The 20,971-nt window shown below is 48.5% G+C and overlaps 7 protein-coding genes across 7 annotated transcripts; 4 read left to right on the forward strand and 3 right to left on the reverse strand.

Annotated features, from left to right (window-relative positions):
* Positions 1-1,956: 1,956 nt before the first annotated feature.
* On the reverse strand, positions 1,957-3,806 carry F4817DRAFT_339795 (zf-C2HC5-domain-containing protein). Its single transcript, XM_049303587.1, has one exon. The coding sequence runs from the start codon at positions 3,609-3,611 to the stop codon at positions 2,028-2,030; it is 1,584 nt and encodes a 527-aa protein (XP_049158358.1). The 5' UTR covers positions 3,612-3,806; the 3' UTR covers positions 1,957-2,027.
* A 1,306-nt stretch (positions 3,807-5,112) lies between these two features.
* Positions 5,113-8,422, forward strand: F4817DRAFT_365729 (Six-hairpin glycosidase; the record flags this gene model as incomplete). The annotated part of the gene is made up of 3 exons (XM_049306905.1): positions 5,113-6,334; positions 6,404-6,937; positions 7,057-8,422. 3 exons carry the CDS (start codon positions 5,113-5,115, stop codon positions 7,878-7,880), a joined length of 2,580 nt encoding a protein of 859 aa, XP_049158359.1. The 3' UTR covers positions 7,881-8,422.
* Positions 8,423-8,710: 288 nt separating this feature from the next.
* Positions 8,711-13,169, forward strand: F4817DRAFT_339809 (uncharacterized protein). Its single transcript, XM_049303588.1, has 3 exons — positions 8,711-9,310; positions 9,373-12,443; positions 12,495-13,169. The coding sequence occupies exons 1-3, from the start codon at positions 8,957-8,959 to the stop codon at positions 13,033-13,035; spliced, it is 3,966 nt and encodes a 1,321-aa protein (XP_049158360.1). The 5' UTR covers positions 8,711-8,956; the 3' UTR covers positions 13,036-13,169.
* A 163-nt stretch (positions 13,170-13,332) lies between these two features.
* Positions 13,333-15,378, forward strand: F4817DRAFT_339811 (UPF0052-domain-containing protein). The gene is made up of 4 exons (XM_049303589.1): positions 13,333-13,795; positions 13,886-13,903; positions 13,988-14,270; positions 14,364-15,378. Exons 1-4 carry the CDS (start codon positions 13,621-13,623, stop codon positions 15,277-15,279), a joined length of 1,392 nt encoding a protein of 463 aa, XP_049158361.1. The 5' UTR covers positions 13,333-13,620; the 3' UTR covers positions 15,280-15,378.
* On the reverse strand, positions 15,364-16,909 carry F4817DRAFT_127184 (malate dehydrogenase-like protein). Its single transcript, XM_049297703.1, has 3 exons — positions 16,755-16,909; positions 16,559-16,676; positions 15,364-16,450 (listed from the first exon to the last, which is right to left on the reverse strand). The coding sequence occupies exons 1-3, from the start codon at positions 16,818-16,820 to the stop codon at positions 15,612-15,614; spliced, it is 1,023 nt and encodes a 340-aa protein (XP_049158362.1). The 5' UTR covers positions 16,821-16,909; the 3' UTR covers positions 15,364-15,611.
* A 902-nt stretch (positions 16,910-17,811) lies between these two features.
* Positions 17,812-19,542, forward strand: F4817DRAFT_365734 (phosphotransferase enzyme family-domain-containing protein; the record flags this gene model as incomplete). Its single annotated transcript, XM_049306906.1, has 3 exons — positions 17,812-17,827; positions 17,909-18,534; positions 18,622-19,542. 3 exons carry the CDS (start codon positions 17,812-17,814, stop codon positions 19,342-19,344), a joined length of 1,365 nt encoding a protein of 454 aa, XP_049158363.1. The 3' UTR covers positions 19,345-19,542.
* A 27-nt stretch (positions 19,543-19,569) lies between these two features.
* F4817DRAFT_365738 (uncharacterized protein) lies at positions 19,570-20,825 on the reverse strand (the record flags this gene model as incomplete). Its single annotated transcript, XM_049306907.1, has 1 exon — positions 19,570-20,825. The coding sequence occupies exon 1, from the start codon at positions 20,695-20,697 to the stop codon at positions 19,570-19,572; it is 1,128 nt and encodes a 375-aa protein (XP_049158364.1). The 5' UTR covers positions 20,698-20,825.
* Between the last annotated feature and the right edge of the window lie 146 nt (positions 20,826-20,971).

The following is a 20,971-nucleotide window of genomic DNA, read 5'->3' on the forward strand; positions in this document are numbered from 1 at the left end:
ATGTTAAGCGGGAACTAGCCGATGCTATCGAGCAGCGCAATTCCCTCGAAGCCTCCCTGAAGGAAGAATTGGCTAGTGTAAAAGAGGAATTGATTGCCTCAAGCAAGAACCACGAGGCCTTGCAGAGCGATCACAGCAAGCTCACTGAAGAACTCGCATCTGTAAAGACTCGCCGGGATGAACTGGAGGAGAGTCTTACAAAATCGCTAAACGAGCTCAAGGCCCTCGAGCAAACTCACGATCAGCTCAAGAAGGAATCCGACGAGGAGATTGCCTTAGCAAAGAAGACTCTGGCTGAAACGCAGCAGAAACATGATAACTTGCAACAAGCCTATGGCCAGTTGCAGACAGAATCCGGTGAGAAGGCTGCTGAGGCGGAGAGGAATGTGGCCGAATGGAAGCAAAAGCACGAATCCTTGCAGGAGGAATACGATAATCTTACCAAGGAAGTAGAAGACGCTAAGAAGAGCTTAGCCGATGCTGAAGAAAAGAGACAGTCGCTTGAGCAAGCCCACGAAGCCGAATTGGAGCGACTGCGTACCGATGCAGAAAAGCTGCAGCAAAGCAATGTTGCCCTAGAAGAAAGCCAGAACAAGCTGAAGGCGGAGCATGCGGCCGAGCTCGAGAGTGCCCAGAAAGAGGCAAGCGAATTAGAGAGCAAATTAAAATCGACTCAGGAGGAAGCCGAGACGCTACAAAAGCAGCTTGAGGCCCAAGGCGCTGAGCTTGAGAAGGCGAAGCAAGAAGCTGCTGAGTTACAAGACAAGATCACAGCCACCGAGGATGAACGTGAGAAGTTGCAAGCACAACATGACGAGCAATCTGCTACACTTGAAAAGCAAATTCAAGAAGCATCTGAGTTACAAGACAAGATTAAAGCTACGGAGGATGAACGTGAGAAGTTGCAAGCGCAACACGACGAACAAGCTGCCACACTCGAAAAGCAAAAGCAAGAAGCAGCCGAGTTGCAGGAAAAGTTGGAATCCGTCCAGAACGAACGGGAGCATTTGCAGAAGCAGCTTGATGAACAATCGGAAGAAATCACTAGCCTGAAAGCTAAGGCCGAGGAGATCAATGCTAATGCCGAGGAGGCTAATGCCAAGGCTGCTAAGGCTGAAGAAGACCTTAAGAAAGCTCAATCTGTAGGCCAACTCTCACGTTCCCGAGTCATTTTTTAGACGTAATTTAAGCTAACTTTAACACTAATATTAGGAGAAGACTGCCCTCGAGACCAAGATCAGCGAGCTCCAGTCCGAAAAGCAGGAAGATGAGAAGACTCAGTCCGATCTGAACACCAAGCTGGAAGACGCTCAAGCTGATGTCGCTCGCTTGGAGTCCGAGAAGAAGGAAGCCGCAGAAAAGGTTGGGAGTCTTGAGGAGCAAGTTAAGCAGTTGAAGGCGGCCGCGGCACCTAAGGTGAACGGCACCGCTACTGAGAATGGCACTGCCGAGAACGGTATCGCCGAGAACGGTATCGCCGAGAGCAAAGAGCCGGAGAAAGTTGCAGCTTAAGTTTCTATAATTGCCCCGGGACGCGGTTGCAGCGTAATCATGACGACTTGGACGCAGACGGCATTGTCGATAACGCCCGTTATGACGAAGGAACTATAATTCTAATACCACTCAGTACATTTTGTAGCGTTACGCCGATCGTTCTATAGATGCATGGCGACTGCTGGTTTCTTAAGGCCAAGCTCAAGCACACACCAGCTTCAGCTGTGAGTAGTAGAAGGAAATATGCCTTGGACGTTGCCTGGTAAGCCTCTAAGGAGGTAAAATGTTTGGGTTGACGGAAACGGATTGATGAGGCTAGGGAGATACCAATGGAAATATGGTCACAGATCCGTATATGGACTAGTCTTCGTTTCGCAAGTTAGGCGTAGCAATGGTCGTTCGAGGTGATACTATACCAATGAAGATATTTGACATTCCTTTACACGATACTATAATACCCTAGCCGAACTTGACAGTGGTGTGATCATTTGGATACTAACTTCATTAATTAAGTTTTCTAACTAGGGCCTACATCAACCGCAAGCAGGTTCATCTACAGCGGCACGAGCTGTTTCTTGGCCGGATTTCCCTCCATACGCTCCACCATCAAGAATGACGGCCTCGTTATCATCTAGATCGTCTTGTACTCTCCTCCACCGAGTGGCCTTGGGATCACGGCCTTCTAGCTTAGCTCCCTTGCCCTTGGCGTCGAAAACTGGCTTGATTAGCGAGCCTAATAGTGGATTCTTGCTGAAAGCTCCTCCAGTCCCGCCTCCTCTGCTCGCATTGTCGCGGTTAGTATTATTGACCTCCTGTAGGGTCGTATCGGTCTGTATGTCGTCTTCGGGGTTCCCTGGTCGCTCAACGGCTGCCATCTTCCTGACTACCTTGCCACCTACTACGTCGATGCTGATAACTTGCCGTCGTTTTTCGTAGTCTGGTCGAGCATTCCATTCTATCTCTCTTAAAACTTTCTGCTGGCGTTTTAACTCCCGAGCTCTCTCTTCGGGCGTGGCCCAGATATTACCGCCGAATCCTGTCATAGCCCCACTGACATCGAAATCAGCGGCCTCGTCCCGGACAGTCGTTCGACGTGCATTCTGAGCCTGAAACTCTAGCAAACGATCTCGATGCTCCAGAGCCTTCGATTGTGCTTCACTGGTCTCGCTGGTGGTTTCCTTGGGTTTTGAGAAAGAAGTAGGGGTCCTCGACACGTCGGCCTTCTTGTTAGCTTCGCGGTTGGCGGCCATTTTCTCTCGGCCCCGCTCGTCGCGCAGTTCCCGTATCATTAATTGTATCTCGGCTGGGCTCAGAAGAGGCGTGCCGCAGAATGTGCAAGGCCCGAGGCCCTCTTTTACACATACGACTTTCCCGCAATTCATGCAGTTCGGTGCGGCAGCCAGCAAGGGATGCCTAGCAGCGACGCAGTTGCATTGCCGAGCGGAGTCGTCCGTTCCCAGAGTAGGATTTGTGGCCGTTTCAAGAAGGCGAATGGCGTTGTCTAAGTCCGATAAAGCTGTAGATGCGCCATGCATAGCAGTACCACCAGAGATGTGGACTTTGGTTTTCGGAGCCGGCGTTGAAGACCGTGAATCAGGCATTGACTTTGGCTTGGGCTTCCGGACATCTGATATCAGCTGACCCGCAGCAGAGGGAGGTAGCTTTGGCAGAGGAGGAGTTGCGGATTTCTGAGGCGGAGGCTTCTTTCCGGACCCGGACCCAGATCCAGCTGAAGTTGCGGCCGGGCTGGGACGCCGAGTGATGTAGTCGCTCTCAACATTCTTGCTATATGCGGTTCCTGGTGCAGGGCCGAGATTGGTGACTGGACGTGGAGCAGGAGTATGCAACTGAGCCTTTGGCTTTTTAGATGCTCTCGTCGGCTTCGGCACAGGTTCGATATGTGAGGAAGACCGGTTTGACGATGCAGCGGAAGCTGTGGGGTCTTGTCTCTTGGAATTAAAAGAAGCTATAAAATCAATAGATTCAGGCGATTCGCCGAGTAGATTCCGAAAATGCTCGGCGGCGTCTGGCTTAGAGAGCGTAGCCGCATAGTCTATGACTTGCTTCAGTTCACCCTCGGGTAGAGGTAATAGCTTTGATAGTTGAAATACTGACATAGCAGCTTGAAATGAACTGAAAATAAACTAGAAATATGAAATATGAAATATGAAATCCGGTTGGAATGAGACCGTTTGCTGGTTTAGATATAATGTGATATTCCGAAGTCGAAAAAGGTTCAACTAGTTATTTGGAATTACAGATGACACACGCCGACGCCGACGTACATTGTACTGATGTATTAATGTACCTACCTATATTCGTGCAGTGATGACAGGTAACGACTGCTAATAAGGGTTGGCAACTGGACCCAGCTGTCAACTTTTACAACCCCAACAAAAAGTTGTCCTAGGTACCTTTACTAAGGTTCTTTACTTGTCGGCTTACATTATATGTATCTATAGACATATATGTGCAAGCGTCTTTGACAACCCATTAGTACCAAATCATTATATCTAAATAAACTAACAATAAGAATGTTCACCTACAGAAAAGGAAAGTAGTCAGACGAGGAGCGTATCTAGTTATCTAGAGCAATGTAACCTCTTCTTGGTCACGTCCCAACCGAGGAGCGCTCTAGATTTGTCTATACTGCCAATAATGTCACCGACCAATTCTCCAAAAGCCCGGCGAATTCGGATTCCGAGGGAACATTAAGCAGTATTAGAGACCCTAAAGATCTACCTGACCTAGGTCATGATGGCTGTCGTCGAATTTCAAGGTGAGAGACCTAGTTATTGACCTATCACAAGCTATCCGGGGTTGGCGTTGACCATATTTCCTAGACATGCGGAGGGGGTCATGCCTATGACGTTATGCGCATGACTATTTCATCCCCCGGCCACATGAGACTCTCCTCAACGACCTACCTACTTAGGTAGTTAGTATGAAGGGGATCTTAGGCGGGGAAATCTACATAAAGATGGCCTTAATATCCCTATTAAAGAATTCAAGGATGATCGTCAGGGAATTAACACAAAATTGGTTCAGCCTACGCAGATCTTTCTCTATCAATCTTGGGGAGGTTGGTATCTGTTTGACTTACATCTATTTCATACATAATGGAAGCAAAGTACTAATAACTGTGAATTAGATACTGTTTACGTTTAATACTTACAACTCGAGTACTTGCCTCACCAATCCGGTACGACATAACATTTGAACTCGGTATATAAGGTTGTTCCCGGCATTTTAGTCATTGCGGGGATCTGATTGTGGAGAAATCCCCCTGGATTTAGCGACGTCGCAGGTCCGTCGCTTGCCGGTGTCTGCCGTTTCTCACCGTTATCTTTACCGAAGCCTCCGCTAGCATTACCTACCTATACTATTTATACCGGCTGCAGCCCTATCTTCGTGGGTATCCATATATATTAATGGTACGCTAATACTCACGCGATATACATCGTGTCCAATCGGTCGGATATTGCTGCTGTTGTTGGTATCAAATTGGTATTACTCTAATCCATGCAGTTTCGATAGGTCACATCGCAAGGTAACCTTACCTTGGTACCTGCGTTACCCAAACCAGAGTTCACCTAATAAGATCTATTGTTCGAGAAAATGGCGCGGCAGTCTTATAACACCTTTGAATCGGCTGATTCTAAGAGCGCCAAACTTGAGGAACAAGTTGATTTGTTGCCTCTACATTACGGCAAGGGGAATTCACTGAGGAGAAAGCAGGATGGCGGGCCGTCCGATGCTGATTACCTCCTTCTCAAAGTGTCCGCTCTCATCTCGGCGGTTGGAGTTTTTTGTCTGCTCGCCTATACTCTCCTCGTACAGCGAGTACCTCCTCGGCCTGAGCTTGAATATGTCAAGGGTACTTCGTTCTTGGATCATGAGACGCCTATCAGCGCATTCGCGGGCAAATCATTCCTGAGACATAACATCCCTTTCATCGATATCCCCGATTCGCTTATACAGGATGTTTACTATTACAGGTGGACATCTATCCAGCGTAATCTTCGCTACATCAGGGCTGGAACGGGTTATATGTGTACCGAGTTCGTTCAACCAGTTGGCTACGCCAAGGCTTTCGGTTCTATCGATGCCGCGGCTGGACATCAGATTGACGAGTCAAGATGGTTGAGAGATACCTTCTATGGTGATGATTATATCCATCTCTATACCCGTGGGCCAGCTGACGCGCTGCAGTACACCCAATGGATCCTCGACGCCGCGAGTCGCCGTGCTATGGTGACCGGAGACACCCATTTTCTCGCTGCCCAGCTCGATGACTTGGTTCGCATATGGCATGAATGGGATCAAGTCTACGACGGGGCAGCCGGCTTATACTACTACCAGCCAGTTTGGGATGCGCAAGAATTATCCCTGCCGGGTTTCATAGCTGACCCTAATGGGACTGATTGGACTCTAAGGAAGGACGGCCCTGATACCTTCAGGCCTAGCCATAACGCCTACATGGTGGCAAACGCTAGGGCAATAGCTCGGGCTGCCCACCTTGCCCGCGATGGGTTTAGGGAGGTTCAGTTTTCCATTATGGCCGACAGCCTCGAGGAGGCTATGTATAAGAGGATGTGGGCCCCCGAGCAGCAGTTCTTCATGGACATTATTCGGCCCAATAATCCTAATTTGACACAGCTTACCGGAAGGGAGCAAGTCGGCCTATTCCCATATCGATTCGGCATTGGCCTGAATAAGTCGTATGCACAGCCGGCTATCGATGCTATGTTTGATCCGGAAGGGTTCTTAGCTCCTTACGGCCCAACGACGCTGGAGATACGAGACCCATGGTTCATGGCTACTAGACCAGATGATTACTGTACGCTGAAGCTCGACTCGAAATTATAGCTCCCGATAAGTATCTTGCAACTTACTGACTGTCTCATAGGTTGTTACTGGAATGGTATGTCGTGGCCGTATTCAACAGGTCATACCTTGAAGTCACTCGCAGCAATATATCGCTCTGGAACTACAAATGTTACCTCAGAGCAGTACCTACAGTATCTTCAGACGTATGCGAGAACCCAACAGAAAGACGATCATCCTTATGTTGCAGAATCTCACTACCCCTTTCTGGATACTTGGAGCGCCGACAGTTGGAACCACTCAGAGCATTACGATCACTCAACTAATAACGACGATGTGATAACTGGCCTGCTCGGGATCATACCGCAGCAAGATAACACACTTGAAATCTCACCTATTACTCCAAAGAATTGGACTTACTTTGCCCTCGAAAATCTGTCATATCATGGACACCTCGTAACCATACTATATGATAAATACGGATCAAGATACAAAGTTGGACATGGTTTGACTGTTTTTGTTGACGGTAAGGAGGTATATAACGGCGCTGGGAAGCATGCCACGATACGCATCCCCCCACCAATATTACCAGCCGATGCCTTGATTAACATTGCAGGTTCGTATTGGTAATTCTACTATGCCTCTACCTCCCCCACTGAGTTGTTTTCTTATATTTTAAACTCAACCTGGGCTTTTCTACATAATCCAAGCCAAAATCATGGCTAATAGATACAGCGAATCCTACTGGGCCTGGTCAGTACCCGATGGCTAATGCGACGTACACCAATTCCGGCGACTTCCAATTCAAGGCTATTGACGGTGTTCTGTTTTACGACTCGATCCCCGACAATCGATGGACAAACTACGGATCACCAAACCGAAATGATACACTTACAGTTACATTTGCTCGACCTAGAAACATATCTTCTGTCACACTCGCGTTGTTCTCAGACGTTGTAAGAGGAGGAGGCGTAGATGTGCCCGCTCGTATAGAGGTATACGGATCCGCCGGTTTGTTAGCTGCGGTCAATGATTCCTCCAGCTTATTGCCTAACGACCGTAATGAAATAACCTTTGATCAAACCGAGACACAGTTCTTAGCCGTTAACATGTATCGGAAGGCATCCTACCTCTGGGTCGGTATCTGCGAACTGGAGGTTTGGACGCCGCCCGTCCCTGGTCCAACCTACCACGCAGTTGATGCTTACCTTACTGGGAAAGACACGCGTGTCCTCTTTGATAACAGCTCAACTGCTACAGCAAATGGGGCTGTTGTTGGAGGGCTGGGTACGGACAGCAATGTAGCCTTTTCCGGAATCGTGTCCAATGGTGGTCAGACCTCTCTGATACTCACATACTCTAATTCTGGTAATACGACGGTAGGGCTAAGTGTCGAAGTTAATCAGGTGCCACAGACGAGCTTGTATCTTCTCCCTAGCAAAGGAAAATACGTCAATACTACAGCAACGGTCGTATTGGCTTCTGGAAAGAACTATGTTAGCTTGAGGGGAGGCTCAGAGGACGAAGGCGTAAGGCTGGAGACTTTAAGCTTGTTCTAATATTGCTGATAGAAGTTCAATTTATTATTTATTTATTGTTGTATAACGCGCCCTGAATTGTATTTGTCTGGTTATAACGCCGATACTTACGCGACCGCTAACTCATAATCAACTACTGGACTAACTAGATAGCCTATTCAACAGGGAGCTGGCGATTGGAACTCTTGCACATTTGTTTTATGTTGGGCTACCTCCCACGAATGAAGGCTGTACATATACCTTATATCTAGTTGAGTTTTAAAAAGAATCGAAAGAACCGAATGAAACCGGCCTAATGTTAATAGAGTAGTCCTCGGTATCTTCGAGTGTTTATAGTAGTCGTAGCCACCTATGTAAAGTCCCATCATTCCCTCTCTTTGATGCGAATTGTCAATTCTGACGCGCAACGGGATTGTTGATAAGCTACGCCCCTTTTGAGACGTGTCGGTCTAACACGTGAAGTGTTAAGTGAGATCTATCAAAGGCTTCATGAAGCCGAAGTCTTAGCTCTCTGAGGATCAGATGAAGACGACCGGGCCACGAGTTTCGTGCGCCTAGCTTCGACGAAAAAAAGTCGAGAGATGATTGTTTGAGTATACTTACATAGGTACATGAGGTAAGGTACATGGTCCTGGGTACTTCACTTTCAGCTAGGTACCTACATTTGCATGTCTGTGCGCAAGAGCGAAGGAGCCACAACCCTGCAGAAACCTTGTATACACAGTGCATGTGGCAAGTAGCGGGTAACTCAAACATGCATATGTGGTTTGTGCAACGACGAGAGAGGTACATAGTCCGTGTTAAGTTTAGTGTCAAGTAGTTACTCAATCAGTTGCCAACACTTGTCATAAGCGACAGTTGCCACACGTCATCTCGATTTTCCGAGTTCAACAATTTCTATTCAAAATAGTCTCCCTCTACTTTCGCACTTTTTTTTTGTCCACTCAACGTTAGACGTGTTAGCGCTGTTCTATCCGCCCTGACCGCCCACGTACGATTGATTACAAGGGAGAAGAGTGACTACGGTTTATATACTTCTTGGGTCTCTTAAGTCTAGTCAAGAGGCTTATGGGATCACCGAGAGGCCCGGTGTTATAATGGCTCTCGTCGACAATTCCCAGATTCAGGGCGCCGAGTTGCTCAAGCCGCTCCCCCTCTATCTTCACACATATGTCGCGCCTTTTGCCATAATATGGCCTATATTCGCCCGTTATTTCTACACCCCCGAGCTATACGCCAAGCATATTGGTTCATCTGAGTGGACTTTCGTCTGGTGCGGCGCCATCATTACTCTGCAGAGTTTGGTCTGGCTTAGCACAAACTGGAGCGTCAATCTTAAGGCTCTCTTTACTGCGAGGAAAGCAAGCAGGATCGAAGATGCGCAACTGATCAAGGTCATCCCCATCGCCAATGCCGGCTCAGCCGACATCTGCAAACTTATTCGCGATAAGGTATACGCTTTCTCCCTTCATACTAGTCCCTTTGATCTTGCTAACCGCCTTGCTCGTTCTAGGTCGGCGACGAGACAAATCTGTCTTTTCTATTTCAGAAGCGCCGTTTTCTCTATGACCCTGCGAAGAAATCCTTCAGTACCTTGACCTACGAGATCGACGCTGAGCCTAAGCCTAAGATCGGGAAGTTTCAGAAATCGACCGGCATCTCTTCTCAAGCGGAACTCACTAAGCTTGAACAATACTATGGCTCTAATACCTTTGATATTCCCGTACCTACCTTCACCGAGCTCTTCCGAGAGCATGCCGTTGCTCCCTTCTTCGTCTTCCAGGTCTTCTGCGTTGGTCTCTGGATGCTGGATGAGTACTGGTACTATTCTCTATTTACCCTATTTATGCTTGTCGCATTCGAGAGCACGGTAGTCTGGCAACGACAGCGTACCCTGGTCGAATTTCGAAGCATGAGTATTAAGCCGTACGATATGTGGGTGTACCGATTGGGCAAGTGGACTGAGCTCGAGAGCGACAAGCTGCTTCCGGGAGACCTCGTTTCCGTTGGGCGAACTAAAGAGGATAGCGGTGTTGCGTGTGATATGCTTCTGGTCGAGGGCACAGCTATCGTTAACGAAGCTATGCTTTCAGGGGAGAGCACACCGTTATTGAAGGATTCGATTCAACTTAGACCCGCCGATGCTTCTATCGATACCGAGGGACTAGATAAAAATGCTTTCCTCTGGGGTGGCACCAAAGTCCTGCAAATTACGCATGGTAACCCCGACGAGGAGAAGCCTAAGCTCGCCTCAGGTGTTCCACCGCCTCCTGACAATGGTGCTATGGCCATCGTGATGAAAACCGGCTTCGAGACGTCGCAGGGTAGTCTGGTTCGCACTATGATTTACTCGACGGAGCGTGTTTCTGCGAACAATGCCGAAGCTTTGTTTTTCATTCTCTTTCTCCTCATCTTTGCGGTGGCCGCTTCGTGGTATGTCTGGGACGAGGGTGTCAAGAAAGATCGCAAGAGATCGAAGTTACTCCTTGACTGTGTTTTGATCGTCACTAGCGTCGTGCCTCCTGAGCTTCCCATGGAACTCAGCTTGGCAGTCAATACTAGTCTGGCAGCCCTGGCTAAGTTTGCTATCTTCTGTACTGAACCTTTCCGTATTCCTTTTGCCGGCCGTATTGACATAGCATGCTTTGACAAGACTGGTACCCTAACCGGCGAGGACCTGGTCGTCGAAGGCATTGCGGGACTTGGACTTGGCCACACTGGCACAGATACCCCTCGCGAATCTGATGGTGCTCATAGCCATCTAACCTCTGTCAAGGATGCTGGAATGGAAACAACCCTCGTGCTAGCTAGCGCCCACGCTCTCGTTAAGCTTGAAGACGGCGAAATTGTGGGTGATCCTATGGAAAAGGCCACGCTCGCAGCTCTCGGTTGGAGTCTAGGCAAAAACGATACTCTCGCTGCGAAGCCTGCCGTCACGGCCGCAGGGGGTACCTCGGGCGCTGTTCAAATCAAGCGCCGCTTTCAATTCTCGTCTGCTCTGAAGCGCCAGAGCTCCGTCGCTACAGTAAATGCTGCTGACCCTAAGACTGGCAATAAGGTGCGCGGTACCTTCGTGGGTGTGAAGGGCGCCCCAGAAACCATAATGAGGATGCTTGTTTCTATCCCCAAGGATTATGAAGAGACTTTCAAGTACTTTACTCGACGGGGTTCCCGAGTGCTTGCTCTCGCTTACAAACAATTAACATACGATAGCGAGCTCGGCTCTGGCAAAATCAACGATCTGAAGCGTGAGCAAGTCGAGGCTGACCTTACCTTTGCCGGTTTCTTGGTTCTCCAGTGTCCTCTGAAGGATGATGCGAAGCAAGCTGTGCAAATGTTGAATGAGAGCAGCCATCGTGTCGTCATGATCACGGGAGACAATCCACTTACGGCTGTGCATGTCGCTAGAGAAGTCGAGATTGTTGACCGTGATGTTCTCATTCTAGACGCCCCAGAACAAAATCACGGAGGGGAGAAGTTAGTCTGGCGTAGCGTTGATGATAAGACCAATATCGAGGTAGATGCGTCGAAACCGATCGACCCCGAAATCATCAAGTCGAAGGACATCTGTGTTACTGGATATGCGCTGGCTAAGTTTAAGGATAATAAAGCTGCCTGGCGATCGCTCCTCCGTCATACTTGGGTCTATGCTCGCGTGTCTCCAAAGCAAAAGGAAGAAATTCTCTTGGGATTAAAGGATATGGGTTATTTTACACTGATGGCTGGCGATGGAACCAACGATGTTGGCGCTTTAAAACAGGCTCACATTGGTATCGCTCTTCTCAATGGCACACAAGAAGACTTGACAAGGATCGCAGAGCATTCCCGCAACACTAAGATGAAGGAGCTCTACCAGAAGCAGATCGACCTTATGAAACGATTCAACCAGCCCGCGCCTCCTGTTCCGCCCATTATTGCTCATCTTTATCCTCCCGGCCCCTCTAACCCTCACTACGAAAAGGCGATGGAGCGAGAGGCGCAGAAGCGAGGTGTTACTGTCGAAGAACTTGCGAAGCTAAATGGTACAAACATCGAGACCGTAACTAGCCCAGGAGCTCGGCAGCTACTGAACCAAGACCCGAGAGCATCTAGGCAACTAGAGGCGGCTAACAAGGCCGCCGGCTTCGCTGACAAGATGACGACCGCGATGATGGAGCAGGAATTGGGTGATGATGAGCCGCCTACTCTCAAGCTAGGTGATGCATCAGTCGCTGCGCCTTTTACTAGCAAGTTACGAAATGTCATTGCTGTCCCTAACATCATTCGACAAGGCCGTTGCACACTGGTCGCCACGATTCAGATGTACAAGATCTTGGCTCTCAACTGTCTCATTAGTGCCTACAGTCTCAGTGTTCTTTATCTCGAGGGTATCAAGTTTGGCGACGGGCAGATTACTATCAGTGGAATGCTCATGAGCGTCTGTTTCCTTTCGATTTCCCGCGCGAAATCTGTCGAAGGGCTGTCCAAAGAGAGACCACAGCCCAATATATTCAACTTTTATATCATTGGTTCGATCCTAGGCCAATTTGCTGTTCATATTGCTACACTTATCTACATCGCCCGATTCTGCGACAAGCTAGAGCCGTAAGTTGTTGTAAATTATTACTCTTGGAATTTCTGCTAATAGTGCTATAGACGATCTGAGATGGTTGATCTCGAGGCCGAGTTCAAGCCGTCATTACTAAACAGCGCCGTATACCTTCTGCAACTGATCCAGCAGATCTCTACGTTTGCAGTCAATTATCAGGGCCGGCCATTTAGAGAGTCCCTGTCTGAGAACCGAGGTATGTATTGGGGTATCATCTCGGTTACTGGTATTGCGTTCGCCTGCTCGACGGAATTCTTCCCGGGACTCAACGAGCAGATGAAGCTTGTGAAATTTACGGAGGAATTTAAGACCACGATGACTGGAGTTATGGTTATCGACTATGCTGCTTGTTATATCATCGAGGTGATCCTCAAGCGGCTTTTTAGCGACTTCCGTCCTCGTGACATCGCGATACGCCGGCCAGAGCAGAACGAGCGTGAGAGGGTAAGAAAGGAGGCAGAGAAGGCGCTGAAGGACGCCGAGGAGGAGAAGAGGCAAGCAGAGAAGGTAGCAGCTTTTGAGAGGAAGTTGGAGGAACGAAAGCAGAAGCTCCGAGAGGCGACACAAGCTGTCCGCGCTGCGAGGTAATGCTCTATGTTCCTTTAGAAAGCATTTTGTTTCTATATAAGGGACAGGTGGGATGTTTGATGCATAGATATGACATTGTAGACATATAGAAAAGACGTTGGTTCCATAGATCAACCCGCCTATATTCTTGTTCAGCGGTATCGTAGTCAAAGGCGTGTTGTTTAAGTGATGATACCATAATACCGTAATACCATGATACCGTATAGTATGGGACCGGGCAAACTTCGGGAGGAAAAAGTCGAGGTATATTCTATTCGATAACTGCCTCCGCTCCTTTTTTTTTGTTGCCGGTTCCTCTTTTCGTCTTCAAAGGGGAATTACATGCATACGGCATACGAGTCTCAAAGTGTCTACAATTTTTAGTTTTTAGTAATCGGCATGGATATCGCTTTAACTTAATTTGGACATTCCGATCGCTTACAAGACGAGACCATCATGTTATAGATGCCCCCCTTTCGTCCACTCATCATCGAACTGGTAGCGTGACATTACGTGTAATTTCTGTTGTAAACATAAGCAAAGCGTCTTTGTTACCTTGGATCCAACTTAGATCCGCACCTTTCACTTACTCAACGTGCGTATATCATGGACGCACGCTCCAGAGGCATTGTTGTCTTCGGAGGCGGAACTGCAACTAATAGCCTTGTCGATGTATTTGAGAGTATTAGAGAGAGCCGGAATTGCTGGCTTAGCTACGTCATACCTATAAGCGATAATGGCGGAAGTTCGTCGGAGCTGATCCGTGTATTCGGTGGTCCTGGTATATATTCCTTACATGACATCTCATCTAACTGACCCCCTTTCTTCTAGTCCTCGCGTCTTTATTTACAAAGCTAATAATGATGAATAGGTATTGGTGATATCCGCAGTGAGTAATACACCTCACTTATATATTCAGCACTAGGAATCATGGACTTTCTTGGCTGACATCTCCATCGCGCACCCCTTCCAGGTCGTCTTGTGCGTCTAATCCCCGGATCGGAAACAGACGCAGAGCGAGCATCGCTTAAGGAGCTGTTCAATTACAGGCTTTCGTCTGATCCAACGCAAGCGCGGCTGCAATGGCTAGATATAGTCGAGGGCCGAGCCGAGCTCTGGACTAACATCTCGAGCGAGAAACGTGAGCTCATCCGGTCTGTGTTCAACCTCGTCAACTTGGAGATAGTCAAGAGGGCGCGGCCCAGTTCCGTGTTTAATTTCTCCAAGGCTAGTATTGGGAATTTGTTTTTGACTGGGTACGTTTGCATATGCTTTCTTATTCGTATCGTACCTATAATATATAATATAATATATGCATGTGTGTGTTATCTCACTAACACCTCATCCAGAGGCCGCGTCTTCACCGGCTCCCTCGAATCAGCCATCTACCTCCTCTCCACAATCTGTAGCATCGCACCCACTGTATCCGCCCTCCCAGCCATCAACAGCAACTTCACGCACCACATCTCAGCAGGCCTAGCTGATGGTACCTACATCACGGGGCAGAACTCTATCTCGCACCCCTCAGCACCCACCTCCCTACCCGACGACGAGCAGCTCCCGCAGCAGCAGCACCTGCGCCGGGAAATGGACGAGCACGATCGCATCGAGGACGCCACGTTGCCTGGCTCGCTGCCGACCCTGCGCAAGCAGTATATTAACTTTAGCAAGGCCGACGAGGAAGACTTGCCCGCGCGTATCGAGAGGATTTGGTATATCAACCCGTATGGGCATGAGATCTGGCCGCTCGCGAACCCCAAGGTCTTGGATGCTGTACGTCGCGCCGGCGCGGTAATTTATAGTATTGGCAGTTTGTACACGTCTATTGTGCCTAGCTTGGTACTGCGCGGGGTGGGGGCCGTGCTCGCGGATCCGGGAGTCCGGTATAAAGTGTTGATTCTGAATTCAAGTGTAGACCGGGAGACGGGGCCGAGTACGGAGCCGCTGACGGCGACTGGTTTTGTTAGGGCGATTGCGCGGGCGGCTGCGCAGAGTCGGGGAGATTTCGTTGTTGGTGATGAGAAAAGTATGGGCAAGGGGGAGGTGAGTAGGTATGTCACACACTTGGTTTACCTCGAGGGCGAGGGCGTGCCCAAGGTCAACAAGGAAGAACTAGCTGCCCTAGGTATAGGCTGTATCCGGGTCTACGGGAGGAGGGTAGACGGTATGCTCAAGTATGACGAGGCAGGCTTGGCGAGAACCCTTGAAGCCGTGATAGGCAAACCTGAGATGGCGAGGAGTCGTAGAAATACCAATGGCCAGTGAACGCGGTTGTATTTGCTTTACTGTACATATGGCACCGGAATTGTATATCATATATCACAGCGAGTGTCTTCTTGTTCGAGCCCGTAATACGAGGGGGGATATCATGATATCATATCTTTATCATTTACTATTGTACATCTCTAGGTACTAAGTCTATCGCGTTTTCCCATGAGACAAGTAGCGGAAGGCCGAGCCAGCCGTGGGTGCATATGAGCATATGACCAAACATAGTCTACATCATTCAAGCATACCCATCGACTTTGCTTCTCCTTCGTGATTATTTGTACGCACGTTAACTAACGCCGAGTTCTAGCTATCTAGATTGCTGTTATTTATTTGGGAGGGTTGGAAGCGACAAAGGCAACACCCTTCTCAATGTTCTTCTTGAGGTCGCCTAAGCACGCCTCTAGGAGCTTCTCCTCGTTGGCGTCTATCTCGCCGACGGGAAGGATCCTCTCAACACCGTTGGGGCCGAGCTCGACTCTTGAGGCGAAGAAATCAATGCCCTGGTCCTTGTAGAGGGGGCTGTCGACGAAGGTGGGCTCGATAACGCCTTTCTCGCCCTGTGAGGCGCGGAGAAGGGACTCGGCCATGCGAGCACCAGCCATAGCCATGGACAAAGTAGCGGAACCGGCACCGTCCTTGGCCTTGACAACCTCGTCACCACCGAATTGGACGCGCTTCACGAGCTCGGTGTTGGAGGTCAGATCGGGGTGGCCGCTCTGGCTGAAGAGAGGGACGATGGTGACACCGGAGTGACCACCAACGACGGTGATATTCTCGTCCTTGGGGTCGGTGTTCTTAAGCTCGCTGACGAATCGGCTGGCGCGAACGACATCGAGGGTGGTAACACCGAAGAGACGCCTGGGGTTGTAGACACCACGGGCCTTGAAAACCTCGGCGCAGATGGGGACGGTGGAGTTGACGGGGTTGGAGATGATGAGGAGGTTGGCTTCCGGGCAAGACTCGGCGGCGGCCTTGGCAAGATCGCGGACAATGGAAGCGTTGGTGTTGAAGAGATCGTCACGGGTCATGCCGGGCTTTCGGGGGACACCGGCGGGGATGAGGACGATGTCACTGCCCTTCAAGGCGTTGGCAAGGCCGGTGGGGCTGGGGTCATAGCCCTTGACGGTGCTCTTCGTGTTGATGTGGGAGACATCAGCAGCAACACCTGTGCGTCAATTATATGTTAGTTGGGTATAATTTCATCCGGACATGGCGGGAAAGCTAGAATCAAGTTCTATGACCATATATCCACCAATTGGAAAATAAAGCGTACCGGGAGCGCCGCGGATATCGTAGAGAGCAAGCTCAGTTACTCTGGGGTTAAGCTTCAATAGAAGAGAGAGCGGCTGGCCGATACCACCGGCAGCACCAAGAACGGTGACCTTGGAGAGCTAGAGAGAAGCAGATTAGTCATTGACTCTCTGGATAGCATTCTCGTCTATAATTGAGGTCTAGAAAAGTTTACTTACGTTTCGCGCCGAGACCGAGAAAGCTCGGCGTTGAACACCACCGAAAACAGCTCGTGCGAGAACCATTTTGAACTTATATGTGATTTAAATGTATTAACTATGCGTGTTACGATACGTAATAGAGAAAAGACGAGAAGGAGAAGGTGGTTATAAAACCAAGAGCACGCAAAGTCGAAGGGAGAGAGGTATGGTAGAGTAGGTTGAGGTGAATAAGTTGAGAGAGGAAAAAAAAAAGGCGTAGGAGTTAAAGAAAGAAAATGCGTGCGAACATCCTTTTTTCGCCGATCGACCGTAAGATTCTGGGGAAGGAACCTTGGAAACACACACCTGCTTCCACTGTCGGCCCGGGCATTACCGGGGTAGTACATACATCCGTACCTTCCTACCTTTCGTCCTTCTATGTTGTATGCAGATACCTTACTAACCTTGATGCATCTTAGTATATCGAAGAAGACGGCCTAACTGGACCGGCGAAAGCTCGGTGTTTTACCATCTGAGGTACTTCGTATACCGCAAGGAAAAGTGTAAGGAACGCCGCGAAGTACCTGCTCTTCGTGTATTAGAGGTACCTACCTGAAGTACCGATCACGGTTTAACCTCCAACAAACGCGGCCTATTTTCACCATCCGCTCCCTACAAACACTCATTATTACAACAAGAAGTTTCAAAATAATATTAGTCAACACAATATTTTTTTTCTCAGAGGGTTGAACATGATCCTTCTTACTCGATGCTAGTGATTGGTATAAACACCTCAAGCCTAAAGAGTCTTAACTTAGTCTACTAAGTTAGCAATTCTTCAACAACGTCAACTGTCCAAGTACAAACAAAGTACAGACAGCGGGACATCTTTTCCTTCGTTCTTCGTGATATATTAAAGAGTCATCTACAGTCTTGAAGCGAGAAATAAGCCTAGGATGGCATATATCTTATGAATTCGTTGGTTTCAACTCAGACTGTCTCAATCTTAAATCTTTCCTACTGGGCATAAACTCATTGTATTCCCCATATACCGCGTACTCCAATACTTATGAACCTTCACTCAAGTTGATCCAAGATGCAGCCTAACATTGGTGAGATACCAGAGGACCCCCTACTATGGGGTAGCGTTTCGGAGCATGAGGAGCGAGACCGCGCTCTCTCGCAAGATATAGACTCCTTGTTTGGGGACCCTGTCGAATCCATCAATGACGACGGCGACAAAGTTGGCCCCTTGGACTCTGCCGATATCCCTCCCCACCATGATGATCCAGCATACGGTCTCCAGTGGACCAGAGACGATAGTTCTTTTCCCGTAAGACCTGAATGGACTGTCGAACCGACAGTTGACTCTATTATCCTAACCCTCCAGAAATTCGTTGATCCAGATAAGGAGTACATAGTTCAGCATTACTGGAATGGACTGTATAGTAAAATATACCGCGTCTCGTACGACGGGATACGCCTCATCTTGAAGGTGTCTCTACCGGTATGTCCTAAATCTATGACAGAAAGCGAAGTTGCAACGTTGCGATGGATCGACGAAAACACCCGTCTACCCGTTCCTAAAGTTCGTCACTACGATTCCTCACGGAACAACCCTATAGGTTTCGAGTGGGTTTTGATGGATCGTATAGACGGGAGCCCCCTTTCCCAATGCTGGGAATCTATTACCCAAGGTGCCAAGGAACGCATCGTCAAGCAAATTGCCGAATATGCCGCTATTTCATTCACGAGACAATTCAAAGGGATTGGCAATATATACCCTTCGGAATCGCATCAGTCTGATCTACAACCTCGCGTGGGCGAAATGGCCTCGATGGCGCTCTTCTAGGGTGAGCGCGCCAGTATACGTCATCACACTATGCCTTTCCGTACCGCGTTCAAGTGGACGAAATACCGCCTCCGTCTTATTTCTGCCGAGCTTCGATTAAGACTAGACGAGGCAACCGACGAAGACCATCGCAAGACCATATCTAGTATGCTAAATCTCGTCGACCGTCTCCGAGAACTAGAAGACAAGTTCTTCACAGCTCCTAGACCTTCCAATGATAGCGCGCAACCAGTCTACGAGGATGAGTCAACTGACGAGGAGGACATAGAGACCATCGACAAGAGCAACAAGCCATATGAGCCAACGATGCTTTGGCATGATGACATTTCTCTTGACAACATTCTTGTCGATGAGAACGGTATACTCATGGGTATTATCGGCTGGTCGTGTGTTTCATGCCTCCCTATATATGAAGCCTGCCAATTCCCAGCCTTTCTGCATCAGTCGTGGGATAGGCCTCTTGAGCCGTTGACTCCTTATAGTGTCACCCGAGCGCACTTAAATATCAATGAGGAAGTTCGGAGCTACGGCATAAAACTAAGACAGCACCATCTAACCCTGCTTCGCCAAGTTTTTATTGGTGAGATGATGCAGAAATGCCAGGAATGGGTTGATGTCTTTTACAATCAGAAACACCGGAGGGATTACGAAGCCGCGGTGCAGAACTGTGATAATGAGTTCGCGTATAAGATTGTAGAGGAATGGGTAGGTGCTGCAGAGGAACGATCCGACTCGGATAAGCCGCTTTGGTCGCTTCACGTACGTCTTATGAGATGATATGGGTTAATTCAGGATACAGTAGGTCCATGATACTGAGCCCTGATTAAGGCATTACTATAGCATTGTTTGGAAAGTCGAAACTCACGAAGGCGACAATTCAAATGACAATGACAATGCGAATACGTTTACCGAAAAAAATTTATTCTTTCTTTTCTAATTATGATAACTCTATAACTCATAAATTCCAAATGCCAGCCCCTTTAAGCCAAGACCTCTATCAAGTCAAGAAGACCTTCTAAAGTATGACCAAATCTTTCTTATCACCGGGCTTCCCCCCTGGGGTTTCTTTTCTTTCTCTTTCTCTTTCTCTTTCTCGGCAAGGAAATCGATGAAATCATCCGTAATATCATCCGCACTGCTGAATCCGTCGTCGGAATACCTAGGTGTATTGGGATTGGGGGTCTCCAAGTCAGGGGTAATATCTTGGTAATAATTCCCCTGGGGATGTTCCTCGTAATACATGTCCTCTGCGCTTTCTACTGTAGCTGAAGCGTCGGTATAGCTTATCTCGAGACCGTATACAGAGCCCCCAGTGTCGTCTTCGAAGTTGAACATGACGGTATTGGCGGCAGTCTCATCATAGTATACCGCATCGTCCAGATCGTCGTTCTCAAGGCTCTCAGCGTACTCGATGGTACCCCGGTGACCACCTACTGGAGGAGGAGTATTTAACTCCATATTTTCCTCTTGGTCAATTGCCGTATTTTCTAATTGTTGGCAACTGAGTTGCTGCTGCTGCTCCTCTACGAATTTTTCCACCATGCTTTCTCTATACGACCCCTCTTGTGCCTTGTATTTATATAGGAGTCTTTGCACAACCTCTTCAATGTTGACGTCTCTTTTCTCGATATTCCTTTCATTGCTTGGAGGAAGCTGCGGAGGAGATATGATGCTGCTCTGATTTCGCCTTTGCTGGTAGTGCCTGTAGATATGTTCATGCCAATTTGGATTTTGAAACGGCGGTATCAGAATATCAATATCAGCCCTGGTACAATCTGGGAGAACCAACAGCTTATCGAGTCTGTCAGCCGTGTCTACTTCTCTGACGAACTCCCTTCTGGCTGGGTCTTCAAGACTGCACGCCGTCGATCGTCCCGGATACGATCCACATGCGAATGGCAGCTCCCCTAACACCACAGCCGATTTCGTGTGCTGGCATGTATCAGTGCTGCAAAGGTAAACAGAGTTTTTGTTAGACCTGCATCCGCAGGTATGATAGAAGGTTATAAATTGGCAGCTAACGCCCGTATCTTGCGGTTTCTCTGTGGCGCCCTTTCCGGCAGGCCAGAGACTGGCCCTCGGAGCGTTAGCTGGGTAGAAGGATGAGGCTGAAGGTAGTAGGATCGACATCTTGGTTAGCAAGCCGGCTTGCCCGTAATGTGTCTTTATTAGCTGGGTGTGTATGGATTGATTGGTCTAGCTCTGTCAGTTGTAGACTCTCTGTGCTTGTTTTAGTCACCTGGGCTTTTATGTCTTCTGTGATCAGGGCTTAACTATGGGTTGGAATTGCATCAAACTTAGGAACTGGCGATGGGCATGATTTTATCTTCGAAGCTCGGCATTGTTAGATGAGACTGGTGTGAGAAGAACAAGGACTTGGTTGATTACATAGTCGTTTAGAATA

Source organism: Daldinia loculata (genome assembly GCF_022478755.1).
Source record: "Daldinia loculata strain CBS 113971 unplaced genomic scaffold F4817scaffold_29, whole genome shotgun sequence".
Taxonomy (NCBI): Eukaryota; Fungi; Ascomycota; class Sordariomycetes; order Xylariales; family Hypoxylaceae; genus Daldinia; species Daldinia loculata.